At 40.1% G+C, this 18310-nt stretch overlaps 1 protein-coding gene across 2 annotated transcripts in view; it reads left to right on the top strand.

Moving 5' to 3' along the window:
* Window positions 1–18310, top strand: part of SMARCA2 (SWI/SNF related, matrix associated, actin dependent regulator of chromatin, subfamily a, member 2) — a 223346-nt gene that overhangs the window by 191019 nt on the left and 14017 nt on the right. For both annotated transcript variants that reach the window (XM_019517644.1, XM_019517647.1), the window contains one exon: window positions 17329–17434. In XM_019517644.1, coding sequence (XP_019373189.1) covers window positions 17329–17434 — 106 coding nt within the window. The remainder of the gene's footprint in view (window positions 1–17328; window positions 17435–18310) is intronic.

Genomic DNA, 18310 nt, shown 5'->3' with positions numbered 1-18310 from the left:
AACCCCCCCCCCCCCAACCCCACTGCCTGCCTCGCAACCCTTTGTTGGCTTTGGGCACTGCCAAGCCTCTGCCACGATGCTAGGTGAGTTCGGCCAAGCTTGGGTCTACCAGGCACGCTGCCAGGTGAGTCTTCCCTCCTCCCTCTCCCCACAATCACTAGTGTCATGGCATGATCATGGGGAGAAGGGGGGAGCACCATGACCCAAGCACAAAAATGATAGCCTCTGCCATAATCGAGCCATGATACTAGTGAGCTGGGCCTGCAATTTAAACCAGGCCCTAATTATAATGGTAAAAGGCTATGTTTAAAACTATTAGTTAATAAAGTAAAAAATACAAACTGTTTCCAGGGTGCAGTCTTTGCAACACTACATAAACAACATATTCATAAGACCAAAGAAATCTATTGTTCATTAAATATTCCTCTATTCTATTTGAATGTGACCTAATTTAATGCATTGGGGATTGTGTACTTTCACAGTCTTGACTATTAGAATCAACTGTATATGACCAGCCATGTTTTTTGATTATGGAACTAAAAAGAGGAACAAAGTTAAAGTTAGGTGGGGAATATAAGTTCGAAGGGTGATAGTAAATAAAGGCTTACATATCAGTGAGAAAATGGTTAAGTCTTCAAAATGGTTGTTTCAAACAGGGCTGGTTTTTTTTTTAAGATGTATCGTTTTTGTAACAAAATCTAACATTACTTTTGAATGTTAGAAGGTCTCATTAAAACCCAATTTCAACTGTAACTCTCTTTAAAATCAGGCCCTTTTTGGAGAGTTGAAGGTCTTGGCTCATTTCTCAGTTGCAAATTGGTCATATAGAATGATTTACTTTGTTCAGTATTTTGTAGCACGTTCATCAGTTTAAGCTCAGAAGAGGCCTGTGGGTGAATCTTAACCATGGATCTCTTCACTGTACTAGGTAAGCATGCAGTAAGCATTGGATCAGGACTATCAAAGGAGGAGAACAAGCAGTTATTTTGAGGCTGGCTCTATTTGCTTACTGGTTAATAACTAGCCAAGTAATTCCAATTTTCAACCTAGAATTGTTTTTATGACTGAGTTTAATAAACCCAGCTTTTGAGAAAGTTTATAAAATGGAAACACTGACATAAATTATACTATTGTGGCAGCTGTAATTTCTTATGTCACTTCCATTTAGCTCACCTATTAAAAATAGTTAATGATGGCTCTTTGTCCTGCCATGCTTCAGAACAAATGCCCTCTTCATAATTCTCTGCTTTCAGGAGTCTGTTCTTGCACAGAAAAGGCCCTTCAGTCCTTTTATTTGTGAGAAGAGGTTTAACCATTATCATAGTTTAATTGGAAGCAATGATGTTACATTTTCTAGATGGCACAGTGCAGTATATAATGCTTCTACCACAATAATAAAGAGATGGCATTGAATTTAAATTTACAATTAAAAAAAAGTCTTCTCATTTTTTGCCATTTATTTTCCTCTTAATGGTTGGAAATATTTTTCTTCTTCCTACTGCCACTGTTCACCATAACCTATTGGTAAACCGTCTTGGTTATGCGGCATTCGCAATACGGCTGCATAAGTTTCCTCTTCTAGACAAGTCCTAGTCTATTTGTTCCTTAAATACCACTGTCTGGCTGGCTCTCCAGGAGTCTCTCTCCCATCTTAAAGTTGCACTAAACAGACTCTCTTTTCATGCCCAATAATCCCTTTGCTAGGGGTTGATAGGACATCCTACCTCCAGCCATTCCTCCAGCCTGTGACCCTTTGGGAAGCAACTAAAGTCATTTTTCCAACGTCTCTCATGATTTCACAACACTTTCTCGTGCTTCTCTGGGGCTTCCTTGAGCCCAGCCTCCAGGTTCGACCCTTACCTGCAGGCAGGCCTCAGCTGCCACCTCTCTTCTTCCTGCTTCACTGTCCATTCCTGGGCTTTGTCAGTGCAGCAACCCAGACCACATCCACCTAGTCCTTTTGGAATGCCACAGCCTGTAGATTAGGCAGAGGGTTACCCGCTGTTGGATATTTACCTTCTGTACCCAAGTTGGGTATCTAGGATGATCCAGTTTAAGTAAAATTAAAACATTGATAAGTAAAACTATTTTTCTTCTATCACACAGCTCTGTAAGATCATTTTAGGCATCTGGAAATTACTAAGCTGTACTTCCCCTAGACCTAATAGAGCAGGGTCTGAGAGGAATCCAGGGAAGTGGGTTAATCTGTATTACTGCAGCATACATAGCCCTTCTTCTAAAGACAGTGGCTTGAGAAGCCTATGCACTAAATCCTGTTTTGTACCTTAGTTTTGCTCAGTGTGCCTTTAAATTAGATTATGTTATCCAAGTCTGGTCATTTCATATAGGCAGGGATCACACCAGAGTAAGCTATGGCCTGGCAATGCAGGGTAATTTACAGGTATTCTTTCCTTTTGTTAAGGAAGTCAGGGCAAAAAATCTGGTAACCAGCCTCAAATGACTTCCAAGATTTATTAGCATCAATTGTGTTTTCTTCTGTCTGCCTCTTGGGTCCACTCATACCCTCCTCAAATTTTTTGTAGCATTCCTCTTAGACATTGGTTTAGCTGAGGAACAGATAGAAAGCAGCATCAGCAGAGAAGGATTCTCTTAAAGTGTAACTCTTATATTTTCTTGATTTCATCCTAACTTCCACATCCTGTCAAATATACCATCATCTTCCATTACCTACTGTAGTTTCATCCTAGTTTACTGAAAGGTATATTCTGACATCTGTATAGCTTAATGTATTTTGGAATCCTAGATGAGAAGGCAGGCAGGCTGTGCAGACTGCCATCAGAAGGCCTGAATTGCAGCTATCACAGCCTTTATAAAACCAGCTGGTGAGCTCCCTCCAAGGTGTTCTGGGCTTTCTGAGTAATACCATCTTATCTGAAAACCTGCTACTCAAAAGTTTTTGCATGCCTCCCAAATCCAAGTCTAAACAAGGCTGCACTGTAACAGGCAGTGATATTTTAAATAGTTTCCCACTTGGATTAGAGAGATGCCCAACAATCAATATAATCATGAATCATGCAAAAAATCTAATTTGCACATATGTTTCAAAGTTTATGCTAAACAGATATGCAAAATGCAACATCCACTTAAGCTTTATAGTCTTCACTGTAATGCAGGCGTTACTGTTTCCTATTGCTATTCGCTTTGGATATCATGGTTTCCAGTTGGCATAAACTATATCCTCCCAGGAATGGATTGTGGCATCTGTACTATCTGTCAAATCAACCTAAAACTGGTTAGACTGAGAGTGTGATCCTAGTTACAGAGATGGATTGGTGTGAGTAGTGCACAGCTATTCCCCTCTAGTTTATGCTTACTAATATTCTTATAATGTTGATCTCCTGACAGAATATTAAAAACCCAGTATCCTACCCAGGGGTGGCTTGCTAAAGATGCAACAGGACACTAACAATGTTATGGGTTATTTTGAAGTCTTTAAATACACATACACATATTGTGTATTGTTGTAATTGTTTCATTTGGATGTGCAAAGCCAGCACTTCACATAAAAAAAAACTGTACACAGTTGATAGAAAAAGAAAGGAAAAATCTACCTCAATTTTTCCTTTTCCTGTTGGTTTAAGTATTTCCATTGGTATGACTAGTATGAACCTTTTCTATCTTGCCCCCCTTCATTCCCCAAATACCATACACATAAAATATTTGTGTTTCTTTAAGTTGTCTTTCCAATTAAAATGCCACATTTGGGTTGCTTGTGTGCTGTCTGGGTCTGGATCTTGGTCTGGGTTTACTGGTTGAACCAGATTTTCAGCCAGCATTCCACTGCTGTTCTTCAAGATATAAAAGTTTCTTGAAGGAAGAAAGGCATGCTTTCTTTTTCTAGCTCATATCAAATTATAGCTTCAGTTTGAAGCAATGCATGGATATAGTTTCATATTAGGACATAGACCTCTTATTTGATTTGAAGTAAATTGAAGGGATTATTTTAAAATAAAGCCACGGGATATTTAGAAATCATTTAACATGCTTTATAGGACTCTTAAGATAAATACCAATTAATATTTTCTTGCCAGTTTATGATATCATAGTCCTTTCTGCCTAACCTGGAGAAACCAGGAATATTGCTTTCTGACATTAGTTCTAGTATCTTGCTTGAAGTGGCTTCTGAATTAAATATACACCAGTCCACTAAAATATCAGAAAAGGGTGTACCAGGCAAACTAAGTTGTTTGGAAGCCTGTGATATAGTTGAATGGACAATAAGTATCATCACTAATTATAATATTTTATTGTTACATTTTTATAGTTGTTTTTATGTTGTACTCTGCACAGATACAACCACAAAATCAAAAGTTGAGTGCTTTAACTTATTGCCAGGTCTTCCTGCTTTAAGCAATTAAGAGTTAGTTACATCCGTTACCAGCTTGTTTAACTACAAATGTGCCTGAAGTGCCAATCTGTTATTTTAAGTATGGACATCAGACCTCACAAACCTACTTGTTGTCACCAAGAAGTAACTACAGTTGTAGAGCAATTTTTTTCTCCTTGTTTCCTAACATTGCCTTGCCAACAGCAAAGGTTGTAGAGTGCAATGTAGTTAAAAAAGAAGAAAAGAAGAAGAAAGAAAACAAAGTATCTGAAACTCTGCCCTTAGCTACTACTTTCAGTTTTAATGATGAGCTCATTATTGGCATTGACTGCCCTTGGGGAAAAAAACAGGGAAGCTGCATGCCTGTGTTAAGGACAAATTATCTTTTGGGGGGTTGGGCAAGGATAGATAGATGTTTTGTTTCTTCTGTCTTTGTGTCAGGTTGTGTTGGAGGTTTTTGTTCACTTGTTGTATGGGACAGAAAATTTGTGTTATCCAGCAACTGTTAAGGAAAAGGAAGATTCTCAAATTAATTGATGTTACAAAGTTACAAAACTGTTCGGAAGAATTTGGCTCTAGACAACAAAAATATAAGAGTTTATGATAGATCTTGTGACTTTGTTCTAAATAAAAGTATTTGGAATTCTGTGCAGCAAGGATACAATGGATTTTTTTAAAACGATTTTAAAAAATTCCCCCAAACAGAATGTAGGACACAAGGAATCTCTTATATAAAACATTTCATACTTATCTCAGTCACCTTTCTAGCTTGAGGTCTATGATACTATGTGGAAGGAGAGAGAAAATACAGAAAAAGAAATAAAAGTTTCTCCTTTTAGTTTGACACGCTCCTTGTTTCTTTCTCCATTGGAGATACTGTTTTGGCAATCTACTTTTTTATTATGTTTTCCCTAATGAAGTACAACAATTAATCTAAGCTGCAATTATGATGTTTCAGCTAGGAATTTGAAATTTGTAAGCGAGGGAAAACAAGCAGAGCGCCAAGCTAAACTCTTTTGACTTCAAGGAAAATTGCCCTACGTGAAAAAGCAAATGTGTGGGGTTGGAAGACGGTATATATTGAACCAACTTGGTCCTTCCTGTGGAAGGTTCAGTTTTGCATCTTCTTCTTAGCTTAATATTGGAGAGCTTTTCATTCCATCCAGTGAGGTTGGAATAAAGATAACCTAAAAGGAATGCTAGCCAACAATGTGCCAAGAAGGCTAACAGCATGCTGGACTGCATTAGTAGGAGTGTTGCCATCAGGGAGGTGGTTATTCCCCTGTATTCAGCACTGGTGAAGCCACATCTGGAATACTGTGTTCAATTTTGGGCCCCCCACTACAGAAAGGATGTGGACAAGTTAGAGAGAGACCCATGGAGGGCAATAAAAATGGTAAGGGTGTTCTCACTGGTGACAGATGACAGAAAAAGGAGTAACAGTCTCAAGTTGCAGCAAGGGAAGATTAGGTTAAATGTTAGGAAAAAACTTTCACACTAGGAGGATAGTAAAGCACATGAACAGGTTACCCAGAGAGGTTGTGGAATCTCCATCCTTGGAGGTTTTTAAGCCCTGGCTAAGCAAAGGCTTGGTTGGGATGATCTGTTTGGGGCTGGTCTTGCTTTGAGCAGGGGGTTGAACTAGATGACCTCCTGAGGACCCTTCCAACCCTAATTTTCAGTGACTTTTAGCCAAGTGAAAAGTTTATAGCACATATATGAAATGTACTCTATATAATAAAAGGAGTAAGTAGCACGGAGGTTGTCCCTGGTGAGAAGAGTAGTTCTTTTTTCTTGGAGGAAATGTCTTTGTATGTTTATTGCTTAGCTGTTTGGTTCCCAGGTGTAGTTTGTAGGGTCTAGAGTCTGGCTGCAGTTCGGAGCTTGCAGTCTGTTTGGAGCTGTGTGATGTGAGCTGAACAAAGCCAACCAAGGGTATGAAGGAAGCCCCTGCCTTTTGAGCTTAGCTGACGGTTAACAGCAGAATCTAAATGAGAGGTGACACTTGCGAAAAACACCAACATGTAGCAACCACAAAGCCAAAAAAGATCAGTAAACGGGGATTTTGAATGATTTGGGAGGATTAGGATTTCTTTAAAGTTAGGGACATGAAGGAGATGATGATGAATGAAAGCAGTGGCGGAGACCTGAAAAATGGCAGAGAATGAAACAGACTGGCTGTAGAAACTGGAAGATGTATGTTTCCTTGAGCAAGTACCTAACAAATGCTTTTTATACATGAAAGGTCACCTGTTACAGCTCATGCAGTAGTAGATCCAAGGACTGGTGATGCAGCTGTAGTCAGTGGTGGTGCACAGATAGAGATTTAAAGACATGAGAGAGAATAAGAAAGAAGCAGCAGCATGAATAAGCCAGGATTTGCAGATACCTTCTAAACAAGAGGGGAAACCCTTGGATAAGGAGTGTGACCCATGGACTCATATAACAATATAAGGACAAGGGAAAAACTGGCTAATAAAGGAGAAATAAAGTTGAGGAACAGGTATTTTTGCACTGGAGAACAGTCAGGAAAGAGGATGACGTGACAAGGAAGATGAGGAGAGTCCGTAGCTGCACAGAGAGAAGGAGAATGTTGAGATAGCTAGGGGCTGGAGTCCAAAAAGGAATGAGAGGGATACAGAAAACTGAGAGAACAGAAGGTCTGATGAAATGATTTAAATCAGAACAGAAGGAAAAGAACCAGAAATTCACACTAGTACCTGGAAAGAAAGTCTGTGTGACTGGGGAATCCTTTTTAAGAACTGGCAATGCTGTCACCAGAGTGGATTTAGAAAGTGGAATAGTATTCTCTTTGCCAGGAGCAAGGATATGAGTTATGAACCTCATTATAATAGGATCCCATTGTAATAAGGAAAGACTCCAGTGATCCAACTTCGTGTTGGGACAGATAGCATTGCCAGTTTGTAAGAGCAACAGGACTTCCATTGCCCCCCACCCCAACATACGCACACGTTGCTGGGAAATAAGAAGAACTCTTCAGCCTAAAGCAGATGGATATTGGAGAGGACCATGCTAGCAGCAGGAAAATGAAGGAAAGCTACATAACTGACTTAGTTATGAAAGGAAATTAAAGGAGCTGGGATAAGTCTATGCAAATGATACAGAAAGGGGAGTTCTAGCAATCCAATAAGTGGGTGTGAGGTGTGGAGTTATGCTTGCTGTTCCCAGGTTGCAGAGCTGAACAGAGAGTGTTTTTTCCATGCTTCTGGGCTGTGTTTGTTGCCACACAGGGCAGGGAGGGATTTTTTTCCCCATCCTGTTGCTGTAGATGTCAAGGTCTTTGGGATATAGATAGATAGATAGATAGATAGATAATTTTTTTTTTGGGCAGCATGCCTTGTTGTATGGCAGGGTTGACTTGTGTAGTTTTAGAAATAGATTAAGCAAAGACTTTTATGGGATGATTTAGATAGGGATGATCCTACCTCGAACAGGGTGTTAAACTAGACAACTTCCAGAGGTCCCTTCCAGCCCCACTTTTCTAGAACTCTTCAATTCCCACTGAAATGGATCATGCTCAGAAGATGCTCAAAGAAATGGAAAGTCCCATTATGTTCAGCAGGAGTCTTCCAGTCATGAGAGAAAGTGGTTGACAGAATTATGAGATAATGAAGATAATGGATAACAGCTATAAGGACTGATGCTGTTAAGAAGGGTCTGGGGAGGCATTCATAGAGAGAAGGCTCAAAAAGAGCTCCAGAAGTGATCCCAGGAACTGCAGACATGAGAATCATTTCTATCCCTGCCTGGCAAATTTGGTAGAGTATGTAATAAAGAATACTAAAGAATAAAATTAGCAGTTGCATAGATAAATATAGGCTGGGGAAGAGTCAATGTGATTTTTGTAAAAAGAAATCCTCTCTCACTGGATTTTTTTTGAGGGGGGGGTCTTAACAAGGGGGTTCATACTGTTGTTTTTTGGCAAAACCCCTCACCAAGGGCTGTAAAAACCTTGAGTGTCCATGGAATTAGAAAGAAGATTCTTTTGTGGATCAACAGCTGGTTAAAAGATAGAAAACAAAGAATAGGGATAAACTGTCATTTTCAATAGTGGGGTCTCCAGGGATCTGTCCTGTGGCCAGTTTTGTTCAACATGTTCGTAAATGATCTGGAAAGCAGGGCATCTAGTGAAACTGCAAAGTTTGCAGATGATATTAAATTATTACAGATAGTCAAATCCCAAGCTGTTGGTGAGGAGTTACAGAAAGATCTCATAAAACTGAGTGAGTGGGCAGTAAAGTGGCAGATGAATTTCTGCATTGACAAGTGCAAAGCAATGCACGTGGAGAAAAATACCCTCAATTTTACATACATGATTCAGGACTCTAAATGAGCCATTACTACCCAGGAAAGAGAAATTGAAGTAATTGTAGATAGTTTTTTAATGGTGTTGTCTCAGTGTGCAACAGCAACCAAAAAACAGTTAAGAATCACTGTGAAGAGAACTGAGAACAAAATGGAGAATATCATTACACCACAGTATAAATCCATGGTGTGCCCACATCTTGAATACTATATGCAGTTCTGGTTTCCGCATTTTAAAAAGGATGTGGTAGAATTTAAAAAAGCAACAGAAAAGGGCAACCAAAATGACCAGGGCCATGGAGCAGCTACTGTTCCAGGACAGACTAAATAGGCTACTTCTCTGTAGCTTGGAAAGAGGAAGGCTGACGGGATATGATAGAGGCCTATACAGTCATGATGGTTGTGGATCAAGTGTATAGGGCACAGTTATTCATCAAGTCCCCAAACCCCAAGAACTGTGGCATACAAACGGGAATTATCGGAAGGCAGGTTTAAAATGGAGGAAATACTTTTTTACATAATACTTGGTTCCATTGTGGAACTCACTGCTGCAGGAGATTATAGAAGTATAACCAGTTTAAAAAGGGATTAGACAAATTCATGGAGGACATGTCCATTGGGAGCTTTTAAATAGAATGCAGAGAGAGATCCTCTGATTCCCCTAAAACAGTGATGGTTAATGCAAGGGAAGATATGACAGGATGGATCACTGTAGATATACCCTGTTGATATAATCTCTCTAAATCATCTACTACTTCCTACTATTGGAGACAGGGTACTGGGCCTAAATGAATCATTGGTCTGACCCAATAATGGCACTGCTTATGTTTTAAATTTCTCACTGACTGTAGAACCAATAGCTTGATTCAAACCATCCTAATGGGACAGTAGTCCATTAATCTTTTTTTCATTTATTTTTGTATCAGAGGTCACAGTTGCTGTCTTTGCAGAAAAAGATTGATATAAATTGCAGAGAATTGGGGAAAATCTGATACTTTTCAGGATGTGAATCACTTTGGCAGACTCCATTTCCAATAATTCCAGTAGGATTTGATTGGGATTTAGTTATTTCAAAATTTAACGTATAAATGTGCCTAGAAGGTAGAAGAAAGTGCCTTTGGGGCAGTTGTGCCTTGCTCTGCACCTGTTTCATCAAACCTATTCCCATCAGAGACACCTGCTTTTGGGAGAGGGGTCTAAGTACAGAAACAGAGTCTTACCACTTCCATCTCTCTATTCCAGGTTTCGGTTCTTACGCTTAACCACCTAGTCTGTCTTTGTATTTCTGAAACAGAGTACCCACATAGCAGAGTGTTATAAAGATTGTTTTGGTCATTTAAATGGGCAGAGGCAAAAAGATCTAATAATCCAATACAATTATTATGTTATTTTTAAAAAAATAGCATTTCTATTTGAAACAAATATAGTGCTTCTGATCTAGGAATTTGTCTACAAACTGAAAATGTCCTGTCTTCCACCTGCTCTTTCCACACCACATATATGCATGTTGGTTTATTCTCCAGTACTCTCCTCCATCCATTTGAGAGTTTTCCTATATTTAAAACCAAGTTTCAATCTAAGCTTCCTCCTGAGCTTACTTATTCTTAGGGAGGTTCTTTCTCCCTTTCCTTACTTTAGGGACTAAGACGAGAAAATGCAGTGCTCCCAGTATTTCTCTTGTCTAACTGGATGTTCACAGTATCTCTCTCTCCCTGTATCAGCATTCAGCCTCTAGTGTTTAGGCATTAGCTGGTGCACCTGCTACTCTCTATTAACAATGCTTAGGTGGCAGCAATTGACTTTTAGCGGGACTCCCTTACAATACAGCTCTGTTGTATGAAGTGGTGTCTCCTGTGATTGATCAACTCTGCACTCAGCCTTGGCACTTCAAACATAGAAGTAAGGGCAGAGCTGTTCTTGTTGCATAGAGATTCCTTCCCTTAACAGATTGTTATTAACCACATTTTACAATGCTGGAGCTGGTGGGTGGGATCATTGGGAAGTTCCTGTGTTCTCGCTTATGCTAGGGACTCCCTCTGTCTTCGTATATATTAAATATTTTGAACATTCTATCAGTTAAAAAATAGAACAAATAATTAATTTGGTGCTTGTATCACCCCAGTTTTAGCAGAATTGAGTTGAGTGAAATAAAAGACTTTTGTATTTAAACTGATCCATACCTTTTAAGGGTTTCCTTGACTTCCCAGTTATTGAGTGAATTATAAAATGTTTGCTAACATGGATAACCAGTTTGAATCAATGTACTCTGACATTTTCAAATACTCAAATAATTTGGACTGTTTCTTTGACCAAAACGGTGATCCAAATATTTAAATATCAGCAATGCAAATTGATTAAAAAATAGCAGAAAGCTAGCCATCTATTAGCAAAGCCAAATAGTCCTGGGGCAGAAAAATTAAAATATACTTCACAAAACATGCCTGATCTGTCTGTGTTGCTGGACTAGAGCTGGAAGTTAATAGATGCAGAGGAACAGTTTTATTGTGATGTATTCTTATATAAAAATAACCACTATAGCTTACAATCAGATGGGTATTACAATTAGCACATTGTGCTGTGTGTTGAGGATTTTTAGACAATAGTATACCAATAGTACAAGTATTCAGGATACCATTAAAGATGGTCAGGTCTGCCTGCTGTTAATGGAGTGTCATTCTGACACTTAACGTGCCAAGTTCTCCACAGAAGTAGAAGCATCTTCCAGCTTCTTTTTTTTTTGCCTTGCTTTCCTTTTTTTTTTTCTGGTTTCAATCATTTCAAACATCTGAAGTGGTCAGTGGTTTGGCAGTGGCAATAAAGTATTGATCTACCTCTCATGTCAGTGCCAATTCTCTCTGGAAATATACTACCAATAGAAACAAAGTGGTATGATGCATATATGTAAATATAGCTATATTCTCCCCTGGTGTGGCTCAGTTGAACACAACGCAGTATATGGAAACACACATGTATGCACACACTGACAAGCTGTTTGGGGGGAAAAACAAGAGAGATTATTTTTCTGGCAAAGATGATGAGATAAAACAGTGAATGAACATGAAACCCTTTCTTAAGCCAGTCTCTCAAAATCATTTTTTTTCTTTAATACATTTTGATCTGTATGTATTTACTACATAGAAAAAATGGAGGACCTAGTGCAGTAGTAGTGAACAATCACTCATCTTTCTGTCACAGTCAATTCTGTTAATTTATGCAGGTCCCTCTTGCTCTTCAGCATGTATCCTGCTAGTTGCTAGGCAACCATGAGTGATGTACTGCGCATGCTTTCTATGTGGTAGCCGTTATGGTTATTATTTTTTAATTATAAAACTGGGGATATGGATTAAAAGAGAAGAGTGACATTCATAATAATTTTCTTCCAAATACCCATAGTACAGCCATTTGAGACTTCTTTAAAAAAGAAGTGATCTGTATTTTTTTCTACCTTATTCATTTATGGTATGGATACATGAAGGGAGTAGGAAATGTAATTCTTCTGTGAGAGGAGTTTCAGTAAAAAATGGTAATACTGCATAAGCTGTCATTGATCTAGGCAGACAAATTCAGATGTTAGTCTTCTGTATCTGCTGCATATTTCATGTCCTTAATGCTTTTTTATGCACAATTTTAAATAATTTTCAGTAATTAGTTATGCCAAATTCTGAGTAGCAAAGCATTTCAGTATTTGTGTAGCATTTCAAATTCAGTAGAATCTATGGACAAAGCCACAGATAAAACCTAACCTATCATATTTTTCTTTCTTTATATATTTTTTATAATTTTACTACTGCTTAGTTTAATCATTATAAGCAAAAATGTAAGACTGTGCATGCGTGTGTGTGTGTGTGTGTGTTATTTGTATACATTTATGTCGGCAGGAAACAAAAAGCTTTACAAACATCAAGGGAATTTTGTGACATACAGTACCAAGAGAGAGGTGCTAAAGTGGTTTAATGTGATCAGAATTCAAAGTTTATTTAAGATTTTTTTATATATTTAAAGGATATACCTACAAATTGTTTTTAATTGCTGTCAGAATCTGAAGTGCAGTTGGGAACAAGCCAGAATGAAAACAGTTTGATACTTCTCTTTCAACTCAAGACTATTCATCTTAAATAGATTTTTCAATTGAAAAGTAAGCTTCTAAAGTTTCAAGGACAGCAGTGGGAATGAGCTTCTTCTGAGTAGCAAATCCAAAATGTCAGCTGCAAGTAGTGTGGTTAGAGCTGTGCATCTGGTTTGCCTTACCTTTCAAATGACAGATCAGTGGGTATGCTTTACTAGCAGCAATAGCTGTCTGTTTTTCTCAGAACTTTAAAAGCTATATTTCACAGACTTTATAGGATGTAATTGTAAGGCTAGGCTTTGAAATAGTGAAATTCAGTATCAGCAGCTCACATTTTGTATTATTTTTTAAGTAAGGGGTTCAGATTTTGAAGCACATATGTAACAGGATGATAGTAAAGTAGGGACCTTATGAGGTCATCTAGTCCAGCCCCTACTCAGGCAGATCATCCCTGACTAACCCATCCCAGCCAAGTGTCTGTCCAACCTATTTTGATAGGTAGCCTATTTTCCTAGTCAGAAAGTTCCTTCTAATTTGGTACACACACACTTACTGAAAGAATGTTATTAAGGTTGCAATGCCAAGCACTCTCAAGGTAGGAAATGCCCATGTGATTTTAATTGAGCTCCTTGTGTGAATTCACTGTGATGCAGTCTTAATTATGTGAAGATGTACTGTTTTTTTCCCACAAAACTCCTGCCTTCTTCAGTGCACAGCTGGGACAGCAATTATTTAATGAGCAGCTATCCAGTGTATTTTCTGTCTTGTTTGTTAAGTGTGTTGCCACATGTCTTTTTACCACAAACTATTCTTATTATACTCTGAAGACAGAGTTATTCATTTCTTCATGGGTTTCTCTGTGGTGCTCATTACTACATAATATCTTAGTGCTTCATAGATATTTAATTAATTGATTTACACAACACCCTAGTGGCATTAGGATAGGGTATTATTGTAATTTTCCATATAAGGAACCAAGAAACAGAGTTCAAGGTCAAAAATGCCCAATTTGTGGTACCTGGGATTTGATTTTTCAGAGCAGTTATCATTATCTAAAAAGTTTTGATGTTCAGAGTGAAGCTCCTATTGACCTGAGTATGACCTCAGCACGTCTATACAGAAAACACCAGGATCCCAACACAGGCACCCAGAAAATGAGGAGAAAGAAACTAGTGATCACCAGTGTAATAATTTTCTATTAATATAGTTTTTTGTGCATAATTTCCTCCCTTTTTAGAAGGACAAAATCAAAAAAACAGGAGTGGCATTTTCTTGGCACTCCCATGAGTTATCATGCAGGGATCCTGGTTGTCTGTGATTAAAAAAAAAAATCACAAGTTCTATGATAAAAAATTGCAAATTCTCTGAGAAAAATCACCAAATCCATGGTTAAAATGAAATGGTCCCCAGCTGCCAGGGATATGGGGCCAGGACCCCAAGTCCACAGCCCCCTGTCCCCAGTGGAAGGCAGCAGCTGCTACAGCAGGAGCACAAGCCAACTCCCCTCCTGCTGCTGCCTGCTGCAGGTTCAGGCAGGGCCGGCTCCCAGTGGCAGCATGCAGTCCTGGGGGTCAGGGGTCCCACACCCCCCAGATCTGTGTGGGGGGTAGGGGCAGGGCAGGTGTGTGCTGTCCTTGTGCACACAGAAGAAGTGTGGCCAGGGCAGCGTGGAGCTTGCAGCGGCAGGCAGCTTTCATGCATGGCCCACTGTGCCTTGCTGCGCCAGTTGTACACCCTGCGCTCCAGTGGGCCAGGGGAGGGCAGCAGGATGGGGAGCGTAGCACTTACGACCCAGGGTTTGCAGCACTTTGGCCAGGGGAGAGGGGGTTTGCAGTCTCCCCACACCCAGCCACAGTGGCTGGCCAAATCCCCACTTTCCCAGCCAGAATGTGTCTAATCTGGTTGGGGGCTGAGAGAGCGGGGGAGGCTGCAAACACCCCCCACTCTTCCTGCCCAGAGCGCCCAGCTGGCTGCAAACCTCCCCACTCCCTCAGCCCCTAGCCAGCTTCCCTGCCCCACAACCCTCAAGCCCCACTTACCTCCAGCACAGCAAGAAGAGTGAGCCTGAAGCAGCCTCCAATAAGTGCCAGTGTCGGGCCCTGCCCTTCCCCCTCTCCATTCCCCTCCAGGCAGGGTTGAGGGTTTCCCGGCCCCTTTTGCAAACAGCTCTTGTAAGCTGAAACTCTGCCAGCCTGCAGAGCTCTTTGCAAAAGGGGGAAATCCATGGGTTTCTCTTCTAAAAGGGAAAATCCACGTTTTCTCTGATAAAAATGGGAAATCCATGGTTTTCTCTGTTTTCCCATGGATCCCTGGTTATCAGTAGCGTTGAAACCTTTATATCAGTAGTGTTAGAACCTTTATATCGCTCCTATTTCAGTACTCCTATGTCAGTATCTCCCTCTCTGGCTCTGTCCCAGTCTTCCTTGTCATACCTATCTCTTGTCCCCATATCATTTCTCCCACTAGTGCCTTGTCCCAGTCTTCTTGCCAGCAGTCTTTGTCTCTCCTCTTCCATCAGCTCCTTTTCCAATTTCGGTGTTTCCCAGAGCCAGGTGTCTCCCAGTTCCAACCAGTCTCAACTTGCCTAGTCCCCTAGATCTTATTATCCTTGTGCTAACTTTCCTCTCAGAATCCTAATCAAAATTTTTTTCATCCTGTCCCCAGACTCCTTTTCTCAGCCTACACCTTTCCCTCTCTCCCAGTCCAGCTTTTATATTCTCTGTATTTGAATAAGACAGCTTCCTTCTCCATGCTGCCTGCATGCAGGATGGCCGTTGAGAACACATGCTCTTAATCTTGCATCCAGCCTGAAGCTATCAACATAGAAAATGTTCTTCTAAATTGCAGTGGTCCTTGGCTAGAGCACACTTAGTTGCTTGCTCTGTGGAGATTTGTAGTATGGTCAACACTAAGAGCTGTGATGAGCATGAGCATAATCAGTGAGAGCTTTAATCTTCAGAGACTTTGGTTCCTTGATTGAGGTTTACTGAACAGTTGTGTACTGTGATTTTTCAGATGCTTAGAATTCAGCTAAATTGGATGGGTTTTCACAAGGGTGACAAAAGGCACATCTCTGACACAGGGCCACACCTGTGTAAAATGTCAAGCCCCTGTTTCTAAGTACTGGAACAAAGGATGTTTTTTGCCAATATTCCAACATGGCCAGATACGGACTGTGGGGCTCCTCAAGAGCTAGTCCAGCCCAGGGCATGGGGACAAACACTTTGGCCTTTGTGTCAGTGGTAGCAGGTTTGGCAACAATGAAAAGTCTGGTGGTCGTGATCGGTCTGGGATAGTCTGGATGTGGCAAGCAGTCCAGAGGTGGTGGCAGTGGTGGGTCCCTAAGCAGGGAGAGGTGTAAGCGCAGAGGTCTGCTGATGGTTGGGAGGCTTCCAGCAGCAGCAGTAGGTCCTGGAAAGGAGGGGTACAATTATAGTCTTAGAGCTGCAATGTCAGTTAAATTTTATGGAAACTTGGAGCAAAAACTGCCCACAAGTGAGTTAATGCTGACCAAGAAGGTTAAAGCCACAGTGTGAATGTGAGCTCATTATAGTCCAGGATAACATGGGCCCAGCACACTGTTGTCCTTTGTACATAAAGTGTTAGTTAGCTCCTTTATGGCCTCTCTTATTACTCGTATACCTGTCACTAATAGAGCTGGCCACAGGAGCTACTAACATATTACAGGAATATAGGCTTAGAATGAAGATTCCCTTCTCTGTTTCCATGAGTGTGTGTGACCTGGCCCACATAGTCATCAATAGATGCTTCCACCCCTAACAGCTTGAATTCAACTACCGAGTGGGAAGCCATAAATAGGAGGACAAGATAACGATGCAAAAAGACAGTAATAATGGTGCTAAAATAGTTACTGATCAGATCACATCTGAGAAAATCAGGAAAGCAGGGAAAATTGAACACCTATAAATCAACAAGTTGAGGCAACGTGCATTTTAGAATATTAAGAGAATTAGATGACACATTACTGAATGCCTAACAATTATTTGCAGATGACTGAACAAACTCAAATTGAAGTACTGATTTTTTTCACAACAGAAAAGGAGAGCAATTCTAGCAATTACCTTCCCAGAAATCTAACTTTTCTTCTTATTTATTAATGAAAGTTAATATTGATATTTTCTGTAACATTCAGTGAACGTGATCTAGATAGCACTTGGCACAATGGGGCTTTCTCTGAATAACTAAGAAGAGGGACTATAGACAGTACTAGGTGGGAGAGAAATATAAGGTTGTGCAAGACAACTGAGTCAAAAATAATCAAATGAAGAAAAGGATAAAACAGCACATTGGACAAAGTATTAGAAAATATAGGTGGGGAATAATCCTGGTCCTAGATCTTAAGATCTCCTTGATGTCTCATAATGATGTAACAGGACAAACACACAAAGAGTCTTCATTAAATTTTAAGCTAATTGTTTATATCAAGTGAAATAAATTCAGAGCAAAGAATGTACCTCTTAATCCCTTGAAAGTAATTTTTTTATGATTTATGATCTGATTGTGTATATTCTGTTTCTTGACAAAGGTATAGTAATTCTTTATATTATGTCTTTGTTTTTCTCAACAGTTCAGGACGGCAGCTAAGTGAAGTCTTCATTCAGCTTCCATCTAGGAAAGAATTACCAGAGTATTATGAATTAATTAGGAAGCCAGTAGACTTCAAAAAAATAAAGGTAGGCATCTGTTGTCACTGGATTTATGACCTAGATACCTTCTTCTGGGCAGACCCAAACTCTCAGACTGACCATGACTTCTCCACTCAATGATAGGCAAATTTTGATTTTGTCACAGAGGGAAAGTACATCTGGCCAGTATGCAAACTTCACCCTGAGGTTCTTTCTTGAATGTCAGTTGTCAGCAGCCTGGAGGTCAAAGGCCAAGGCCCACCTTGCCCCAGAGGGGAGTCAGGGGGGTGAGACAGGCTGGTAGTGTGCCTTCTGTCCATGGTGACCTCAGGTTCCCCTCTCAGGGACCCTTTCCTGTTCTGAAATCCCTCCTTTTGTAGTTTTTCTCCCTCTGATGACTCTTCATCTCTGGACATTGTTGACTGGCTTCCCTGTGGTCATAATACTGTCCGAGTTCTGTCCTGTCAGCATATTCCTTTGTTCCCACAAACCCATCACATGCACACATCTTAACTTGGTTGTTTAACAGTCGTCCTAATTTGGTCTGTTCACCAAAGCTGAAAATCCCAAGGGCTCTGCAGTTTGGCACTGTGACCTAATGCCACCTTATCTCATGTTATGGAACAGTGAGCTACATGTCTTCAATTTCACAGCCTATGTGTCTGCTGGCTTCAGACATACTGAGCTCTGAAGAAAACTGTCACAAACCGGCTTTTTAGAAACCGCTCAACCCCTGCCATTCCCCTGGACTATTGTTCTAATGCAATATCTACTGTATCTACAAGCCAGTTCCCAGAAGCAAACCTCTAAATACCATTTTCTAGCCATCAGCATCTTAATTTGGAATGGGCATTTTATCTGTCATCTCTGTAACTAATAGAAAAATATATCCATTATACAGCTTTGTGGATGTTAGGTTGCTTC

This window comes from Gavialis gangeticus, unplaced genomic scaffold, assembly GCF_001723915.1.
Source record: "Gavialis gangeticus isolate Ggan-Ray unplaced genomic scaffold, GavGan_comp1, whole genome shotgun sequence".
Lineage (NCBI taxonomy): Eukaryota > Metazoa > Chordata > Crocodylia > Gavialidae > Gavialis > Gavialis gangeticus.
This window is presented reverse-complemented; position numbering and strand designations above follow the sequence as displayed.